The 18,915-nt window shown below is 35.0% G+C and overlaps 1 protein-coding gene across 1 annotated transcript; it reads left to right on the top strand.

Annotated features, from left to right (window-relative positions):
- Positions 1–14,621: 14,621 nt before the first annotated feature.
- Positions 14,622–17,197, top strand: LOC134259614 (uncharacterized). The gene is made up of 3 exons (XM_062742218.1): positions 14,622–15,416; positions 15,608–16,162; positions 16,244–17,197. Exons 1-3 carry the CDS (start codon positions 14,622–14,624, stop codon positions 16,961–16,963), a joined length of 2,070 nt encoding a protein of 689 aa, XP_062598202.1. The 3' UTR covers positions 16,964–17,197.
- Positions 17,198–18,915: the final 1,718 nt, after the last annotated feature.

Here is an 18,915-nt window from a genome sequence, read left to right as displayed (position 1 = left end):
GCTCACCATCGTCGAGTGAGTGTATTCATGCTTGCTCAAAATCTGTACATGCCTGGAAAGTTTGCTAGAACCATCTCATTAAATTGCCATTATGTCATTCTCTTTCGAAATGTACGAGATTCCAGACAAGTGTTAACTTTTGGATCTCAGGTGTTTCCATCGAAATTGAAATATTTTAAAGATGCCTATGATAAGGCTACTATGATTCCCTTTGGATATTTAGTTGTCGATATGAGTCCTGGGACGGAAGACAAGTACAGATTGCGCACGCATATTTTACCCAAAGAGGATACCATCGTCTACCTGTCTAAATAAATGTGATGTTAAATTACGAATTTGCATCATTTTCAAGATGAATCGCAGACTGAAAGCACATTTCTCGTTTTTAGACTTGCTGTGTGCTGCAAGCGCCAAACAGAGAAGGAGCTTATTGACAACCATGACATTTGTTCAAATGCAAACACTTTGCGAAGTTATTTTTAACGTGTATAAAGGAACCATTCCAGTCACCAAAACGTACATAAATAGTTTGCTGCATCACAAAAACGTCATTCGTACTCTGACCGATAGATCTGTGAGCAAGTCACGACGTAAGACATTGTTGTTAAAACATCAGAAGATCATACCTCATCTAATTAAACCAGCACTACAATACTTTCAAAATGGCTCGAGAACTAGTACTCGTACCAAAAGAAAAATTCCAAACTCTGCTAAAATCGGAGGAAAAGTCGAACAGTCTAGAGGAGAAACCCACTCTACCCAAGAAGGACCCTCCCAATGATGAAGACCCACCTACTCAAACCCGAATTCTAGAAATCTTAGAGCACACCATTCCAGTGAAATATCAAAACAAGGCGAGAGGGTTATTTCAATTTTTATCACGATACGGAGGAGACGTGGTGTCCTGGAAAGAAAATGGAAATTTAATCTACAAGGGTGACGTCATTCAGGGTTCTCACATCAGTGATCTTATAAAACATGCATTAAGTCCAAGTGTTAAAAGAAATCCTATCGGATTTCAACAGTTTTATAAAGCACTGAAAGACATCGACACCCCCACGTCATTCATTCACAACAAGAAAATGTTGGATCATTCAGAGTTACAGAGTGGTAGTGGATATGTAATAAAGAAACAAACAGACGGTGCACCGCCGGGTTATCAACCTCCCAAGAAAAAAATGACTAAATCAAATATCAAGTGGCTAAAATTTTAATGCATATTATTTATCAATACAAAGGAAAAACGTCTTTACATGAGCTTATAACGAATTTTATATGATGTACAATGAAAATATGTTAATCAAATTGAAAATCAATGATGTTGTTATAAAAACTGAAGTCACATCAATAAAGTGTTTCAAAAACAAAGATAGTTTATTGAAATAATTTGATAACATTAAACTTCAACAAAAAAAAATGTTTTTCAAATCAAACAATAATCACAAACATTATACATTTTAGTAACCATAAGGCAATGTGTCCCAGGTACCATCTTGAATCACTCTTTTATCGTAAACAAGTTTGTATTCTTTTTCTTCTCTGCGGGAAAAGATGACTTGTTGTTGCTTATTTCTAACGATCTTGTTCGGATGGCTAATCACGATGTTTAATAATCTTGACTCGTTTTCTTTCTGTGGCCCGGTTACCAATTCCAACATCGAAGTGAAGTTAAGTTTTTTACTGTTGTCGTAATTGAGTGAAAATCCTCGAATTTTGCAAGTTTCTTTTCCCTTTGTTGTTCGATAGGCATAGTTTTTGGGGCCTCCTGAGACGAATTCTGTGATGTATTCATCGGGATCTAATTCATTAGTAAGTTGTCCCAAGAACGATCCGACTTCAGGTTCTTCATCCCCCGGTCTGCTGACAAAGATGACTGAATCTGTATCAAAATACAAAACCCTTTCGCCCAACATCTGTAGAACTTCATACAATTTAAGTCTCGCCCAGCATGTAGTAAAACTTGCAATAAATACGTTAGTCTGATAATCTTCTTTTGCGGTCATTCCCTTTTGCTGCCAGTCGACTTGAATCATCTCTTTAGTGACGATGTGAAAATTGCTGACGTCTTTGGTAGGATCTGCCAACAGTTGAAAAAACTTATCGGCTTCGCTGTCGTGAAAAAACGTGGTCTGAGGCATGTTAAGACGTTGACCGAACTTTCCCCAGAACGAATTTAGCAATAATTTGGCAATCGATCTTAATGCTGGATTTTTTGTGATATTGTCCCTGTCTAGTTGTATTCCCTCTCGAAGAGCATATTCTGCAATGTATTTGATGGCATCCTCTTCATTTTGCACCCAATCAGGCCATCCGCTGGCTTCTTGTTTGATTTTCAAAAACAGGTTAATGTATTCACCAAACAATCCTCCGCTTCCTGTCTCCACGTCATACTCTGTCGTTTCGTCCCAGTGATACACTTCATAAATTTTTAAAATGACATAGCCACATTCAAGCGCTTTTTGAATTTCTGGGGTGCAAAACACTCCTATAATGGCCCTATCTTCGTCGTTGCACTGACATGGTTCCTGTTGCTGTTTCTCTGCACAGGTGCGACATAAAGAGAAAGTCAGTTTTCCATTTATTTTTTGAGGCAACACTGGGTGGTACAGCTTTCTGGGGGGTAATATCTTGATCTTGGCAATTCCAAAGTAGTCTTTGATGTCTGAAAAATTGCGTGTTATGATCTTTGGTTCCTTGACGGGATATCTGGCATACTTGTTAACTGAGGGGTAGAGAGAACAAAAGTCCAGATAGCGTATCATTTCGCTCCGTCCGGAACAATAGTACAATTTAACAGCATTCGTGCGTCCCCCAAAAAACGAGTCTCGTGGGTCTAACCTCTCTTGTAGATCCAAGGAGCCGATGAAGGCTGCCACCTTTTTATTTTGGGTCAGCAAGTTCTCAAAATCGTGTTCCCACGTGCAGACATACTTCATCCCAATTGATTCAATGTATCGTCTTTTTTTTAAAGTCAGGGCCAGTAACTCATCCATGGATTGGTTTGTTCTTACATGTTTTATCTGTTGACGCCGATTGGGAAAACAAATCGGACACCCATGCCAGTAGCATCCATTAAATTCATAAGCTGTGTTTGTTTCCGGACAAAACCCGTCTAACCTGTATCTCGTTCCAGGTAGGTTTACTTCACCATCATTCAATGCATGGCGAATGTAGATTTTATTGCCCGTCTTTCTGTAATGGTCTTCTTGGACCCAAGACAGCCACTGGATGGAAATGGTGCTGTATTGACCTAAGAAAGGTCCATAACCCACGGACGGAATTTGTGAAATTGAAGAACTGACAAACTCGGATTCCTCGATAACGCAATCTTGATTTTGTAATTCCTTGCCCGTCACCCAACTTCCATTGAAGTAGATAGAAAATTCTCCTTGCAACCGTCGGGCAGGTAGCCAGTCGGTCAACGCTCCATCATTTCTTAATTTAACGCGCCAATCTTCATGCAAAAATTTAGTTTTGAACACTTGCATGCAGACGCCAGCAATTGTGATATGCTGAAATGGATCCACTCCACCCATCAATTTTGTTTCTGGCAATTCTCCGTCAAATATCACTTCCTGTTTTCCAGTGATATTCATAAGAATATCTCTAAATTTCAGGCAAGCCTGTCTTAGTATGTTTACATCGCTGCGACAGTATTCCAAAATTTCTCTGGCAAAGTCAAAGGTCTCGTTACTTTCCACTTTTTCATGATACCATTCCAGAAATTCTTGTCGTCCTTTGGCATTCATCATATCACACCCGTAAAATCTGGAGGCAGGATAAGGCCCAATGTAGTTGAAATTTTTTTTCATGTTAAAAAAATGGGGAAAGTATCCTTTTTTTATTTGTTCCAATCCAAATGCCTTAGGCAGTTCTGCCAACTTCATGGGGAGAAAATTAAGAGAATCTAAGACTCTTATATTCAATCCTCTTTTTACATGTAAGTACATGATTTTAGACCCCGCATAAATGACTTTCGGAACTATGGAATTGGTCAAGAGATATTCAAGCAAAAAGTAGCCATCATAGCCCTTCATGTTATGTGCAACGACTGTAAAATCCTTGTGTGTTTCGTTAAACAGCCATGACCCAAAAGCATGTGCTACATTGTCACCTTGAAACACGGTTTCGCGAAATCCACACGTGTCTTTGCAGGGTGGGTTGGCATAAGTTTTTTCTTCTTTGTCAATTTCATTACACTTCCCACATCTAGTTCCGCAGTTGTCGCACTTTGATTTTGTATCAACTTGTTCGGCAACACATTTCTCGCAAACTTTCTGAGCCACTACTAAATTTGGTATGTGCTGAAATTTCCCACACCAGGATTGTTGACAGTTGGTGCAAAGAGCACATTCCAAACAAGACTCGGTGTTGTTATTACATTGTACACAGTCAGGATTTTTTGTCACGGAGTACCCCTCTGCACAGCACAAAACGTCATCCTGGGTGCATTCAAAATCAAAGAAGATGTATCTGGCTTTCTTTTCCTTGCATTCTAAGGCTCTCATGTAACACAAGTGCTCTGCATTCACAAACTGCTTACAAGCCTGACATTGCCACTCTCCACAGAAATGATCTTCTGGTCTTCTTTGATGCCTGTCTATAATTTTCTTACAAACTGTACATTTCCACCAACGATCACACTGAGATTCCTGAGTCTTCCCTCTCTGTAGTTTGTGTGATTTAAAACATTCCAAAGATCTACATGTCATGTGACAATGTCGACAGCTTACTTCTTGACCAACGAAACAATTATCAGTTCTTTTACACACAATGCATGTAGATGCACAATTGTGCTTTTTTTGATATGGTTTCAAACACTTATGACAGAATTTGGATTGTGCAAATAGCCCGCAAATATTGGCAATGGTGTCAAAATGTGCATTTCCATCTCTTTCGCTGTGATATAGAAATAGGCGTTGTCTACCATTTGTTTTTCCCTCTTCAGAATGTGCTGTGGTGCGTATAAATTTGTTTCCGACAGCAGAACTGACGACCAGAATGTCCAAGTTGAGCACATTCTCAAAGGCTGCAATGTCTAGAATCGATAGACGTCTCTCAGTACTTTTATTGGCTTTCTGACAGAGGAGAGTGGCAAGGTCTTTTTGACATTGTTCGCCCTTTGCTGTTCTAGTCATTAGTTGTTTGTAATACCATATTGGACATTTTTTAAACTCCATCACTCTTTCTTCCATTGTTTTTCCATCATTAGGGTTAAACAATAGTCGCCAATCTGCAGTAGGAATTTTGCATAATTTTAAGAACCCCATACAGATACTTCGGGCAAGACATAATTCGTCTGAATTCCAAATTTTGATGCAAGACTTTTTAGTTGCCATAGAGTCTTTACCATCACCTAGTTTGTTGATAGGTCTGGCTCCTGTTCCTCCCTTAGGGATTTTAATGGTACCCACATTTAGATAAAAGCTGTGATCAAGAGAGAGATTCTCGTGACTGGTCAATACATTTTGTAAATGCCCCATGACAACTTTTCCTGTGAGATCTTTTAGAGGTTTAAGGGGGACATATACAGGATTAGTCAAACCTTCATGATGTATGATGACACGCCCCAGGTCTGTTGACGAATCGAGCCCTTGTGTGGCTTGAGAAAGGGCATCTTCAAAAGTGTTTTCTAATTCTCGATGCAGATCTGACAATCTTTGACCCTGTTCCACAGAATCTGAATCAAATCTAACTTGATAATTTTTGTCAATAGCACTGTTTTTCTTAAAAGTTTTCTCGCCTACAAGTCTTAGGTTGTATGGTATTGTTCTTTTGTCCCCATAGCCAGTCTGTGACGGACCAGGTTGAGAATAAACAGGTTCTTCTGTGTCTGTTTCCATGATTGAAATTCCACATTGATCGGGGTCAATTTCCATGGGTTCTTCTTCTGTCTGATTAGACGTAGACTCATGATTTATGAGGGAAATGGGAGACCAAGGTTTTTGATCACTGTAATCGATCTGGTCCATTTCATGAAACAGCTCATGAAACTTTAAGTCCGATTCAGTATTCAATATCTCACCACAGTAAGGACACAAGTACTGCTGTTGTAGCTTTGAAGGAAAAAAAAATGATCGACTCAGTACATTCACACGCTTAAACTTTCAACATGTATAGGTCTAATATTTTTTTGTAAAAAAAAACAAAAAAAAATAATAAATTCTACGTTAAACAGTTTTTAACGAATTTTAATCTAGCTATATAGCTGTTTTCTTTAATTTAGAGTTACCTCTCTTTGTTCATGTTCATTTTCGTGGCCTTGTCCTTCCATATAATTTTTAAACTGTAATCCACAATGACAACAAACAAATGATTTCTGTCGAGAAAAAAAAGGTTCTTCACTAAACGTGAAAATTGATCGGAGGTAGAGGTACTGTTTATCCGTACTTAAGAATTACACCAAATTGTTTTTTTATTGAAAAAAAAATGCATTAATAATATTACCGATTCATTATCGTTATCTTGTAACGTTGACCTTCGAAGTTCATGATGAACATTCTCTTCATGTAATCGACCTTCAAGGTGAGTCTTAAATACCAGACCGCAGTATTTGCAAAGAAAGTCAGACATCTACAAAAATAAGAATGAGTGATTTTTTTTTCATTATTGATTTTTTTTTGCCAAGATTCTTTTTTCTATCGATCTACTTGAGGGGGAAGGAACGATAACTCCATGTCAGTGAACTCAAGATCTGTGACGGATCCAGGCCCCAAGACCATAAACTGAGAACAGACTTAAGTCAAAAATTTCAAAACCAATATAACTTTTGAAATAAGATTTTCATCATAATTTAAATGTTAAATAAAACTGCAAAATTTTAAGCAAATACATTAAATAAAACTCAAGATATTGAAAATCAAATTTTTGACTTAAGTTTATTCTCAGTTTATGGTCTTGGGGCCAGGAATCTTGAAAAATCAACACGTTATTTTATTTGTACACTAATAAATAAATTAGAATATAAATCAAAATTCATACAATCCAAGAAAAACAAAGAAATTCAGAAAATTTTCATTTTTTTTATTAAAAAAACATTCCTTTATATATGATATGTCCCCCTGAGAGCCCTTTATTACAAAATAAACAAAGTATATACTTATATATAAAGATGGGGGTGTTAAAAAATAAAGATGATTTTATTTTTCTCTATATATATTTCCTTGAAAACAACAATTTGTAAAATCACTAAAAAAGTTCTAGATAATCAAAGAAATTGCTGTAGTATGACATTGATATTTTTTTCAAATATTGTACTGATGTTAACTAATAAACTATCTTTTACTAAAAACTAAAAATATGTGATGATCTTTTACAGAAAATAACTACACATTTTCTGGTTTCAGTACTGAAATAAAAAATAAAATAGGACAAAATATTGAGCATTTACCATTGATTTAACAAAGTGTTGTTTTTTTTTCAAGGAAATATAGAGAGAAAAAAATTAGCACACAGTTGTAAAAATGAAAAAAAAACAGGTCAGTTTCAAATTATGACCATAATATTCAGCACTACCCTACATGAAATTATACAATATGTAAATGTACATTGATATAAAGTAAAATGTAAATGTACATTGATATAAAGTAAAATGTAATTGTACATTGATATAAAGTGAAAACCAATACTGATTATAATCTGACACTAAGACTTAAAATGATTAATTATATATACTAAAAGAATGTAACTATGACTAGTTTAGTATCCTCTGTCCATGGTAATAATATAGCATAAAATAGGATTTCTTATGTAACATATACATACATTATTTTCTTTGTAAACAAAATATAAATTTTTCCAAAGGAATCAAATAAAATAATGGTTTTTGAGACAAGATATTGTATTAATTTGATGAAAAAAAGAAATGAGAAAAAATGAAATTTCCTTTACATGTTCTTTTTAGTTTGGCATTTGGTCATTGACCTTGTCACCCTTTTCAATGGGTTAAAAGTGGTTAAGTCTATTTGTTCATAGCTAGGTTTAGATAGGGGTGCTGCAGCAGGAATAGTAGATACATCAAATAAAGATACATCAGACAGACTGGATGTTTCACTTGTAGAAAATAAAGACGGAGTATACAAGGGAGTAGATGTGTCTATACTTGAGGGCGGTGTAAGTGGAAAGAAAATTGGTGAAGAATGATGTGGCACTGGCAAAGGTGACGGTATTCTTTGGATCATAGTGCGTTGTCTTCTCTTACACAGATGTATGAAGGTAAAGGTCAGGACAATACATATGACACAGGAAACAGTACCTGAAAAGATATATAAAAAAAAAATTAAAAGTTTGTTAAGTTGACAGGGTTCAAGATATGCCTCTTTAGTTAGTGACAGAAATGCAAAAAAGATGCATTCTACAATCCACTTCCTTAATGCAAAAATTCATAAGGCTCAGTTTTCTTATATTTAAATCAGCTAATGCTATTGATCTCTGACTAATAACAAAGTGATGCTTTTTTTCTTATAATGTTTTAACATATAGTCAACAATGGGTATAAAAAAATTAAAGACAATTAATTTTGATGATGTGTATCAACATTTGCATAAAAAAAATTACCTATAACCAGCAAGGCAGTATTAGGGCTCTCAGGGGTGCTTAAATTATTCAATTCTGTGGTGGACGGGGTGGTGAGGGGGCCCGAAGGATCCTCAGTGGTGGTAGTTTGGGTGGTGGTGGCACCGCTACTCTCTCTGGTTGAGGAGTAGCCGCTACCTGTTGTGCCACCACCACCCTCTGAGGTTGTGGGAGCGGCAGTCTTCTCCTCCTCTCTCTTTGTGGTGGCACCTGTTGAGGTGAGGGAGGTGCCCTCAAAATTCTGTATAGGTTGTTGTGTTGGTTTCTGTTAAAAAAATAGTAAAATTAAAGTTTTATTTGTTAATATGTAAAAAAGTGTTCTTTCATATATCATATAAGTATGCATATATATGTAATGGGAATATCCCCAGCAGAAATAATTCAAATGATATGGGTTTTATGGAGCCAAGTCCATCTGACTAATAACTATGTAATTATAATTCAGTGATGGTAAGATTATGTCTCTATCTTTGTCTGGGAATTTGTGTCAGAAAAAAGGAATATATTTACATAAAATTTTCCAGAGAACTTTCTACATGCCTACATGAGTATAAGATTCAAATTCTGGGTAATATTTGCTTTGGACAATATAAAACCTCATGACCAATAGAATTCAAGTGTATGACCAATGTATGAAATGTCTATGTAAAAAAAAATGTGTAGGTGGATCTAAAAGGGGTGTTTGTAATAGCTTAAAACCTACATCTACTACACTTACATGATATATATATTTATATATAAAACAAATATTTTTGCTCAAAACTTATGTTCACATCAGACCATGTGTATATATGTATTTTATTCCTCTTATGTCTTTTTCCTATTAATCATGAAACTCTTTCTCTTATGTCATGTGTATATTGTGTAACAATAATACCTTGATATATTCTATGGAATTTTTTTTATTTCAAATGACTTTTGAATCTGAATGAGTGTTGTTCCATCTAATTAAAAGAGTTGAAGATAAAATTGACAGTTGCGCGTCTTCTGCTCAATTTTCTTTTTTTTGTTTTAAAAATCCTCTAAACCTAACCCCCCACCCCTCCCCCCTTACTTTCTTTTCCACGGGGGTAAGGGAATAAAAAAATTTAAACAAAAAAATTTTGTTCATTGTGTAAAAGATGTAAAAAAAAAATGTATCTATCGCTGCGTGACGTTTTTTTACCTCTTCCTCCATCATGATAAATTAAATTCGATACAAATAAGGTATCCTGATCCGGAAACTGTATCAGTGGCGGATCAATGATAATTGTAAATGCAAGATTTTTTTAAATAAACCTTTTCTTAAAGATTTAACAAGACAATAAAAAACAAACTTACTTTGACAATATCGGACCCTCTTTCCTGATGTTCGAAAGTGTATATGCCCCTTGGGTACCACCACTGTGTGGGTGGTGCGTCCTATCTCCACAAATATGTTGAAGCGGGTCACCTCACAAAAGGACACGCAGAAACACTGGTCACCCCGCAGATTTTCCCGACAATCGTACCCCCGGAGTGATTCCTTGCAACATCGATTTTGTGTTGGACACAGTTGGACTGATAGCCCAATCAGTGAAAAAAGCAGAATAGTAAACATCGTCTTTTAAGGAGCAAGGTTTTTATAATGTGTCATAAAATGCAGTACTGATATTTTTTTTCACTTATACTTATATACCCCTTATTGCGACCTGTAATTTACTAATGTCAACCGGTTTGGTCAATCGGCATCAAAGGTAACGGATGTATCTGCCGGTCTTATAATTGAAAACACCGCTTTGTCTTTTGAAGATTTTAATTGCGTTGACCCTGGGTCAACATGATTCTTTTTAACAAAATTGAATCCTCTGAGAATCGGAGGTATGATGAATGGGAGAATGAGAGAAAAAATTGATTGCATCGTAGAAAAATGCAATGTATCCTCTTAATTTTTGTATAGGTTGTAGCCTTTTTCTTCAACCGAGTCAACAAAATGTGTTAATTCAGCACTGTCCGTGCTACATAAAACGATCGTAATAATGAGGTCATTCAGGTTAAAAGGTAATTTCTGATAAGATCGGTTTTTAAAAACCTTTTATATAGATAACACCTGTGCACATCACTTGTGCAGTCAGAACCAGTGTAAAATATTTGCATTGTATATAACATTAAAATTACACCATAAAAGACCGGTATTGTTGGCGCTCTTTTTTTTTAGGTCAACACGGAACAGTTCTCGGTGTCATCAATCACATCTGTACTTTAAAATTTCATAACTATAGGAATGTATGCTATGTCATTATATATATAAAGATCAATCAAAAAAATGACATCGCAATATTTTGTACAATATAAAAAAAAACGATCAATCAACAAACTGATGTAATAAATCTTTTAAAAATAAAAGTATGTTTCATAACTAATAGAGTAAAACGGCTTCTAATTCGATAGTTTTTTACTCCAATAAAAACGAAATTTATGATTTTGGAGGGAAATTTAACAATGTTTAAGCAAAGCTACACATGTCTATCTCTGTCAACTTTATATCCCCCCCAATCATAATTTAAAGAAAAAAAATGGGGAGGGGGGTGGGATGATTTTTATGGCATAAAATATAAATAAGCAAAATTATATCCAAAGTTCCTTCCCTACCGTTTTTATTACCTTCCCTTACCGCTTTTTTTATCGGCTATTAAAACTCAAAAGAAAGGATGGAATTCACGTTAAGGTAAATTGAAAAAAATAATAAAATCACAATTTTTTTTCAATTCAAACTGTTTAAAAGTTTAATATTATAATTTGTTTATTCTCTTTTTTTTCTCAGGACCGTAAATGACCTACAGAATGATGATGAAATTAAAGTTGCGTTAATTATAAGGTATGTAATAAACTGAAGGGTATTTATTTTGATAACTTATTTTTCTTGTGATACAAATGTAAAAATTATAAAAAAAAAAGTTGTAAGCAGACTTTAACAACTCAATTCATTTACAAAATCTTATTATCTGTAATTTCCTATAATTGTAGTAAACAAAAAAGGATTCCAACAGAAGACAGAAAAGAGGAAAAAGAAGAAGAAGAACAAGTTGAAGACAACAGAGAGGAGAGAGAATATGGAGAGAAAAAAGACGTCAGAGAGGAAGAAGACAGAGAAGAAGAAGACAGAGAGGGAGAAATAAACAGAGAGGAGGAAGAAGACAGCGAGGGTGATTTAAATAGAGAGGGGGAAGAAGTCAGCGAGGGTGAAATAAATAGAGAGGGGGAAGAAGACAAAGAGGAGGAGGGAGTCAGAGAGGAGGAGGAAATCAGAAGAGAAGAACTAATGGAAATTGATGAAGATGAAGACAAAAAAATAATTCAAACATTGTTATCGAGAAAGAGTGATTTAGAACATCAGAGACAGGAGGTAGAGAACAGACTTTGTGAAATAAGTGAAGAATTAGAGGAGTTATCCTACCTCATATAAAATGTAAAGTATGTAGAGTTATCTATCCTTCTTAATATAGAATTTTCACAAAAAAACGTACCTTTTTTCTTCTTGACGGTCAATTGATTTGATAAAAAAATTTCACTAGATTTTATATGAAACCCTTGTGTACATCATTTCTAAAAATATTCATGTATTTTTACCGATTGTTAATATTTCAAAAGAGTTGTGAAATAATACGTTACATTCATTTGATATGATTGTCTTTTGTTTCTTATATACACAAAGTTTATATATAGAAAGTAATAAATAATGTATACATTCATTTTTTTAATCTTGTTAATTCTTTTCAAGGTAAATCATTTTAGCAAATATTTTGTTTCATCTTAACAAGATCTTTTTTCTATACCATTTTACCGTATTTTTTTTTCATGAAAATTTAAAAAAATAAAAAGATTTTTGAAATAAAATAAAGTCAATTTTCAAAGTTCAAATTAACGAAAAGCGATAAATGGAAATTTAATAGTTTGAGTTTTTTAGTCTACCGTTTGTTCAGAAAGTTTACACTTAAAAGATATAATTTTTTTTATTTAGAAAATGATATCATTAGAAAATCACAGGTTAATGTTTTTTAACTCTACAAACCATTATGGCCCTTGTAACACTTAACAATTCAATTTTTCTAAACTTATTTAGAGTTTTAGAGTGTTAATATAATAGTTCAAAATATCTAACTTTAAAAAACTCAAACTGATTTGGTATATTGAAATTTTCATATTTTTATTTCAAAAATCTAAAATTTCAAATTTCCAAAAAAAAAGGTTTAACATTTTGAATTATTTAGATTTTTTTTACCTTAAATATTTTAAAATTCAAATTACCAAAAAAAGATGCTATCTACCGTTAGTTGATAAAGTTAACGCTTAACAATCTAAAATTCCATAACATTTTCGTTATTATTTAAAATTTAATTCAAACTTCCAACTTTCAAACGCTTCCGATTTTTTTTTAGAAATTTAGAATTTTTTATTTAAAAAACTCAACTTTTTAAATAAACAAAACACGTTGGTACATTTTTGAGTTTTTTTTTAGAAATTTAATTCAAAATATCCAAAATATGAAATGCTATACTCAGTTTTCAAATTTTGGATATTTTAAATTAAAATTCTAAAAATCTTTAAGTATCAAGTTATTAGAAAAAATTTTAACATTTAAATCAAACTTCCAACTTATTAAAAAAATCTTAAACGTTTCAAAGTAGGAAGTTTTTGGAGTAAATTTTAAATAATCGAACGACGAAAAAAATATAACAAACACTGAAATTCGTTTCTCTGACCATTTTTAGGTATCTTTTCGTAAAATGTGGGTGGCCGTGAAAACGGCCGTTGGTTTTTTTTGTAATGGCACTGAGTGCCATTACGTTTCTTTTTCTTCTTCTTCTTCACAAAACGTAAAAACGTTTTCCCCGTTCTTCCAAACCATTCTTCCGGGGGGCCGCTGTACAGTTTTCAGCTCCTCATCCCAGTCTTCTGTCTGAGGAGGGATTTCTTCTTCTTGTCTTCTCAATGACAATTTAAAGGCCATCTTTTTTTTAACACATTGATAATTCAATTTGTAGAAACTTTTATATATTCTTGTTAATTTATGCTAAAGTAATGCCCACTTTACTCCGATAGATAGCGCATGCTCAGGTGTCATTTTTGATAAATCACATAATCTGGCTAAAAACGCCTACTTTATTTTGATAGATGGCGCATGTACTCAGATGTCATTTTTTTAATGAATTGCTAATTATAGATTCCGTAGATGGCGCATGCTCAGATGTCATTTTAGGAATTGCACAACCTTGCGTCATAAATCTATAATTGGCTCTCCGCCATTTTTAAATACATCCAAAAATAAAAACATCCATATCTATAAAGGTATATATCTGGAGATCTACATCTTCTTGTGATATGACAGAGAAACAAAAAAGAAAAACAAAACACGTGCACACACACACTCTCAAATAGCTGCTCTTAAAACCGATCATGTAAACATTATTTCCCGCCGAAATGTGCATGGTCAAAAAATTGCAGACTCGGAGTTACAAACCAATTTATCAATCAATCTTGTGATATTAATTCCATGTAATTATGCAATGATTCTGGCACTTAAATTATGATATCGTCCACTTTCTAGGTCAGGGTTTATTATATCTTAAAAACTATTATACCGCTACACACTTTTTTTGAAATTGAAAATATAAATATTTTATGCAGATTCAAATATATAATATAGATGAAATATAATATTATAAATGATGAATAAAATATCAATGTATCTGGTTTGGGAATCCCCCACACACTTTCGTTGAGAACTCGGTGCTTCCTTATACCTGGAATTCTTCGTGTATCGTGCATATCATTTACAGCTTGAACCCCCTCCCCTTAAAACACACAGACACCCTAACGCCCTTAATTATCCTCATTTGCTTTATTTTGGTGTCTTTGTGAGTTATGTCCATGTTTACTAGTATTGTTACTATAAATAATAAATTATATTCTATTCTATCACATATCACATATTTTCTGTTTTAATTTGTTAAGCCATGTGTAAAATTTGAACTAATTATATTTAAAAACAGAGATTAATTTTCATAATTTCAGAATGAATAGGAACAATGTCGGGTAAATTGAGACCCTACTCATGTGTAACTTGTCACAAGCGGATTAAGAAAAGTGAGAGGCGGCCTGTCACGGGCAGTCAGAACAAAGCTCTGCGACAGTTTTTGTCTAAAACATTTGTGACTGATTTGTGTGATGCAGATGTGGTGTGTAACAAATGTAGACAGCTATACTATTCGTCAAAGCAATCAGAAGCTATTGTCAGTAATGAAATAGGAAAAGAGAATGCTAATCCTAAAGGTCCACAAGAATCTAGTGAGTCGTGTATTTCGTTGCCAATACCATCCACGGGATACAGACATGATGCCTGTGCTATCTGCAGTAAGAAACCTCGGAAACTTGTTGTCGTATCTGAACAATCACGCCATGAGCTGTTCATGCATACCGGTGTACTTCTTACGGAAGGATCAAGATGCTGCTCAAGACACGTTTCAGACAGGCATTTAACGGCAGAGACGGTGAACAGCGGCGTTTCCTCCAAGACGAGGAATCACACAACCTTCAATAATGAAGAAGTTTGTCACCTTCTAGAGAGCGTGCGACAGCTTGCCAAAAGAAAAGATTCCACACGCATTGATTTTGACAACGACTCATCACTGACAGACGAGGACTATAGAAATCTTACAGGTCTTACTCGGTCCGAGTTTGACGATTTGATGAGCAACATTAAAGAAATCAGGCAGTCAAAATCCAGAAGCACCAGGACATGCGTTGCCATATTACTTGTAAAGTTAAAGTGTGCTCTTGACAACAAGATGTTGGCAACGATGTTTAACATGAAAAAGTGGCAGGTATACTAGCATAAAAAAAACCTTTCATAAGTAAAGTTGAATTTATTAATAGTGTAACATTAGTACATCCTTGATTTGCATGACATATATATATATATTTTGTAAGATTAAAATATAAAAATCAAGTTAAATATTTGACAAACGAATTATTTTAGAGGTCAATCTAAAGATTTTTTTAATTTACATTTTAGGTACGTAGAGCTGTTTCATCTGCAAGGAAAGCTTTAATGTCCGACTTTGTACCGCATAATTTAGGATTTGGGCACATTTCCCGAGAGGAAGTTATAGGGCAGCACACACGTCCACTGGCACAGGAATTATTTTCCAACGGACTGACTGAGACTCCCCAAGCATTGCTTGTTTTAGACGGGACTTATATTTATATTCAAAAATCCAACAACTTCAGCTTTTCTCGACGTTCTTACAGTCTTCACAAGCACAGACCGCTCATCAAACCAATGATGATAGTCACTACTTCCGGGTATATTGTATCAGTCCTCGGTCCCTACTTGGCGGACACTAAGAACAATGACGCTGGAATCCTGAATAATATGATTCAAAGAAACGTCGAAGAGATGACAGACTGGGTCAAAGAAGGGGACACTTTTATTGTTGATCGGGGATTTAGAGACAGTTCCAGTGTTCTCGCTGATCTTGGTATAAGGATGGAAATGCCATGTTTTTTAGCGAAGGGTTCAAAACAGCACAGCACAGAGGAATCAAACTGCTCTAGACTGATTACTAAGGTATACATATCAACGTTGTATTTCAAAGTAATTAACATGAAAAATTGAATGGCATCTTTTACCAAAATTGTTCTCTTGTAGGTGCGATGGGTCGTGGAATCCGCCAATGGTAGACTCAAAAGATGGCGCTACCTGGACAGAACTGTTCCGAACACGCAGATTCCCTACGTAGGAGATTATGTACGGATTATTTCTGCAATCTGTAATAAATACAAACCACCACTCAGTTCTGGAGAAGCAGATGAAGATCTTGCCACCGCGTATAAGATGCTTCACCTTTCTCGCCAGCCAAATGCTCTTCGTTTACTGGTGGAATCCGAGGGAATGGACCAAAGGTCATATCCGTGGACGAAGATTGATGCCACCGATGTTGCCCCAGACTTTCCCCGGCTGTCTGAGGAGGAAATCCGCGAGCTCACTCTCGGGACATACCAGGTTAAACTGGCCAGATCTTATGCGAATGAACACCTGAACGAGGACGGGAGCTATGAGATACATATCAATGAGGACATCGAGAACATAGTTAGTGCGAAAATTCAAAGTCGTCATGTGTCAGCAAAAAGGTACCTCTGCTGGATTCAGCACAGTAACGGGGTGATACAGACATGGTACTGTAAATGCAAAGCTGGATCTCGCGTGGTGGGATGCTGCGCTCATATCACCAGCGTCGTATGGTATTTATCGTATGCAAGATATCAAGAAAAACCTGTTATGGGCGTGCGGGACTGGGCAGAGTACTTGGAGGACGCTGCTCGTGTCATTGATGCGACAGACAGTGAAGACAGTGAAACTGAAGAGTAAAACTTTCAAGTAGAGTCATTGTTATTGATTCCGATGAACATCGATTATACTAGTCACTGTTTTTTATAAATATGGAAGTATAGTCGTGTTATAGTTGATCAACCTAAGGGTATATTTATTTCCGGAGTATATGTAAAGCGATGATTCTTAACTTGTGTGGACAAACGTTACATCTGTTTATTATTTGATATTTCTTATTTCAAGGGGACGAACAATTAGACTGTCGGGGGTAGATTGCCATTTTTTAATATAAAAATACGTATATATTATATATAATTCTTGAAAATCCTGCCCTTGATTGAAAAAAAAAATGTATTATATTATTCTCTTCTAGCTCAGAGCTAATTCACCTACCCAACCCTAAGCAGTGGAGTTAAACGGGATTTTTAAAATTCGTTTTTTTTTTTTGATTTGATTTTTAATTTTTATGCTATATATATGGTTTGTTTTCTCTTTGCTCGTCAGATTTAATAAGCAAATGTGAAAGCATTGAAGTATACAATCAAATAATCTGTCCTCTTTCCGATGACATGAAAAATAAATTCTTTCTGACTCGGAAGACTGTACCCCCCCCCCCCCCCCCCCCCCCGCCTTTTAGCATTAAGTGTCCGTCCCTTAGACTTAAGAGTTGTTTCTACCTGATAAGATAATATTTAATCGAAATTTATTTATTGCATGTTATAAAAGATTGATTGGTGCGTTCTTAGTCATAACTGAAATTGATATTATTATTGTTGTTGATTGCATTTCACATTGTCTATGCAATAAAATCTTAATCTAGATCACTGTCACGTTTGGAATATTAACAAATCCCCAGCCTCATATTCAATCTCAGAACATTTTGGAATCTTCACACGCTTTATCTACATAGTTCTTATGTTTAAACACAAAACGCTTCAAAGCTTTTGGTTGAATATGTGGGAGACGGTGTTTGTGTGTGTGTGTGTGGGGGGGGGGGGGGGGGGGGGTCCACAAGTATCTGTGGTCTAGCTGTTAAGAATGACGACCACTGTATCATGGATTCTGTTTTCTTCAGACCTCTTACATAATTCTTTTTCATGTTATGTCTTCAATCAGAAGTTGATTTGTAAAACCGAAACGATGCCTGGCGGATAAAATACAGTAATCGTCTCAGTTAAATATAAACTACTCGCGAACTTGAAAACATAAAGTCAGTCAATTGAATTTCCTTAAATTACTATTGTATGTATTTGGCAATCGTACAAACGTGTGAAAATGTTTGAAAGGAAATATTTAATTTGTGTCGGGGTTGTTCTAAAAGAAATCTTAAATAAGGAACATCGAAAAAGAAAGACTAATCTGAAATCTAGTAATAGTATATAGCTTTCACTAGTTATTAGGGCTTTCCACCTTTCTGTGGAAAGACCTATTGATTTTCTTCTGTTTATTATTATTATTATTATTATTATTCTTCTTCTTCCGCTGATTTTTTGTTTCGACATTTATCGAAAAGACTTTTTGTTCATCGTAAAGGTCATTAAAAGTTAGGAACAAATTTGACCCAACGCGTATGAACTATGACGGCTTTCGAAGTTATTGCCCTTTTCGCAAGAAATGCTTGTTATCGCTACTCCTTTGAAACCGTAAACCATAGAGGTATGAAACCTTCACTAAAGTCTTTGACTAATTGAGAGGACTCTGGAATCTATTCATTGCGAAAGTATTCGGTGACCCCTTCAATGAGTTATTCCCCCTGAAAGTCTTAAAGCTGACAAGAAAACTTAAAAACTTTTAAAGGACAAGTGGTAAAGATATGGGACCAAGTGCATGAGATCTTATGACCTTTGACCTTGAAAAGTAGGTCAAGGTCAAAGGTCAAGGTCATTGGAAAACTAGAGAAATGGTCAATTTAAGCTTAAAATCCAGATGACCTTGACCAATGACCTTGAAATTTGACATTGACCTTGACCTCTGACCTTGGCCCTTACTCA

This window comes from Saccostrea cucullata, unplaced genomic scaffold, assembly GCF_032062105.1.
Source record: "Saccostrea cucullata isolate Sc308-1 unplaced genomic scaffold, CSIRO_AGI_Scuc_v1 ctg12332, whole genome shotgun sequence".
Lineage (NCBI taxonomy): Eukaryota > Metazoa > Mollusca > Bivalvia > Ostreida > Ostreidae > Saccostrea > Saccostrea cuccullata.
Note: the sequence above shows the minus strand (reverse complement) of the source record. Positions and strands in the feature narration are given on the sequence as shown.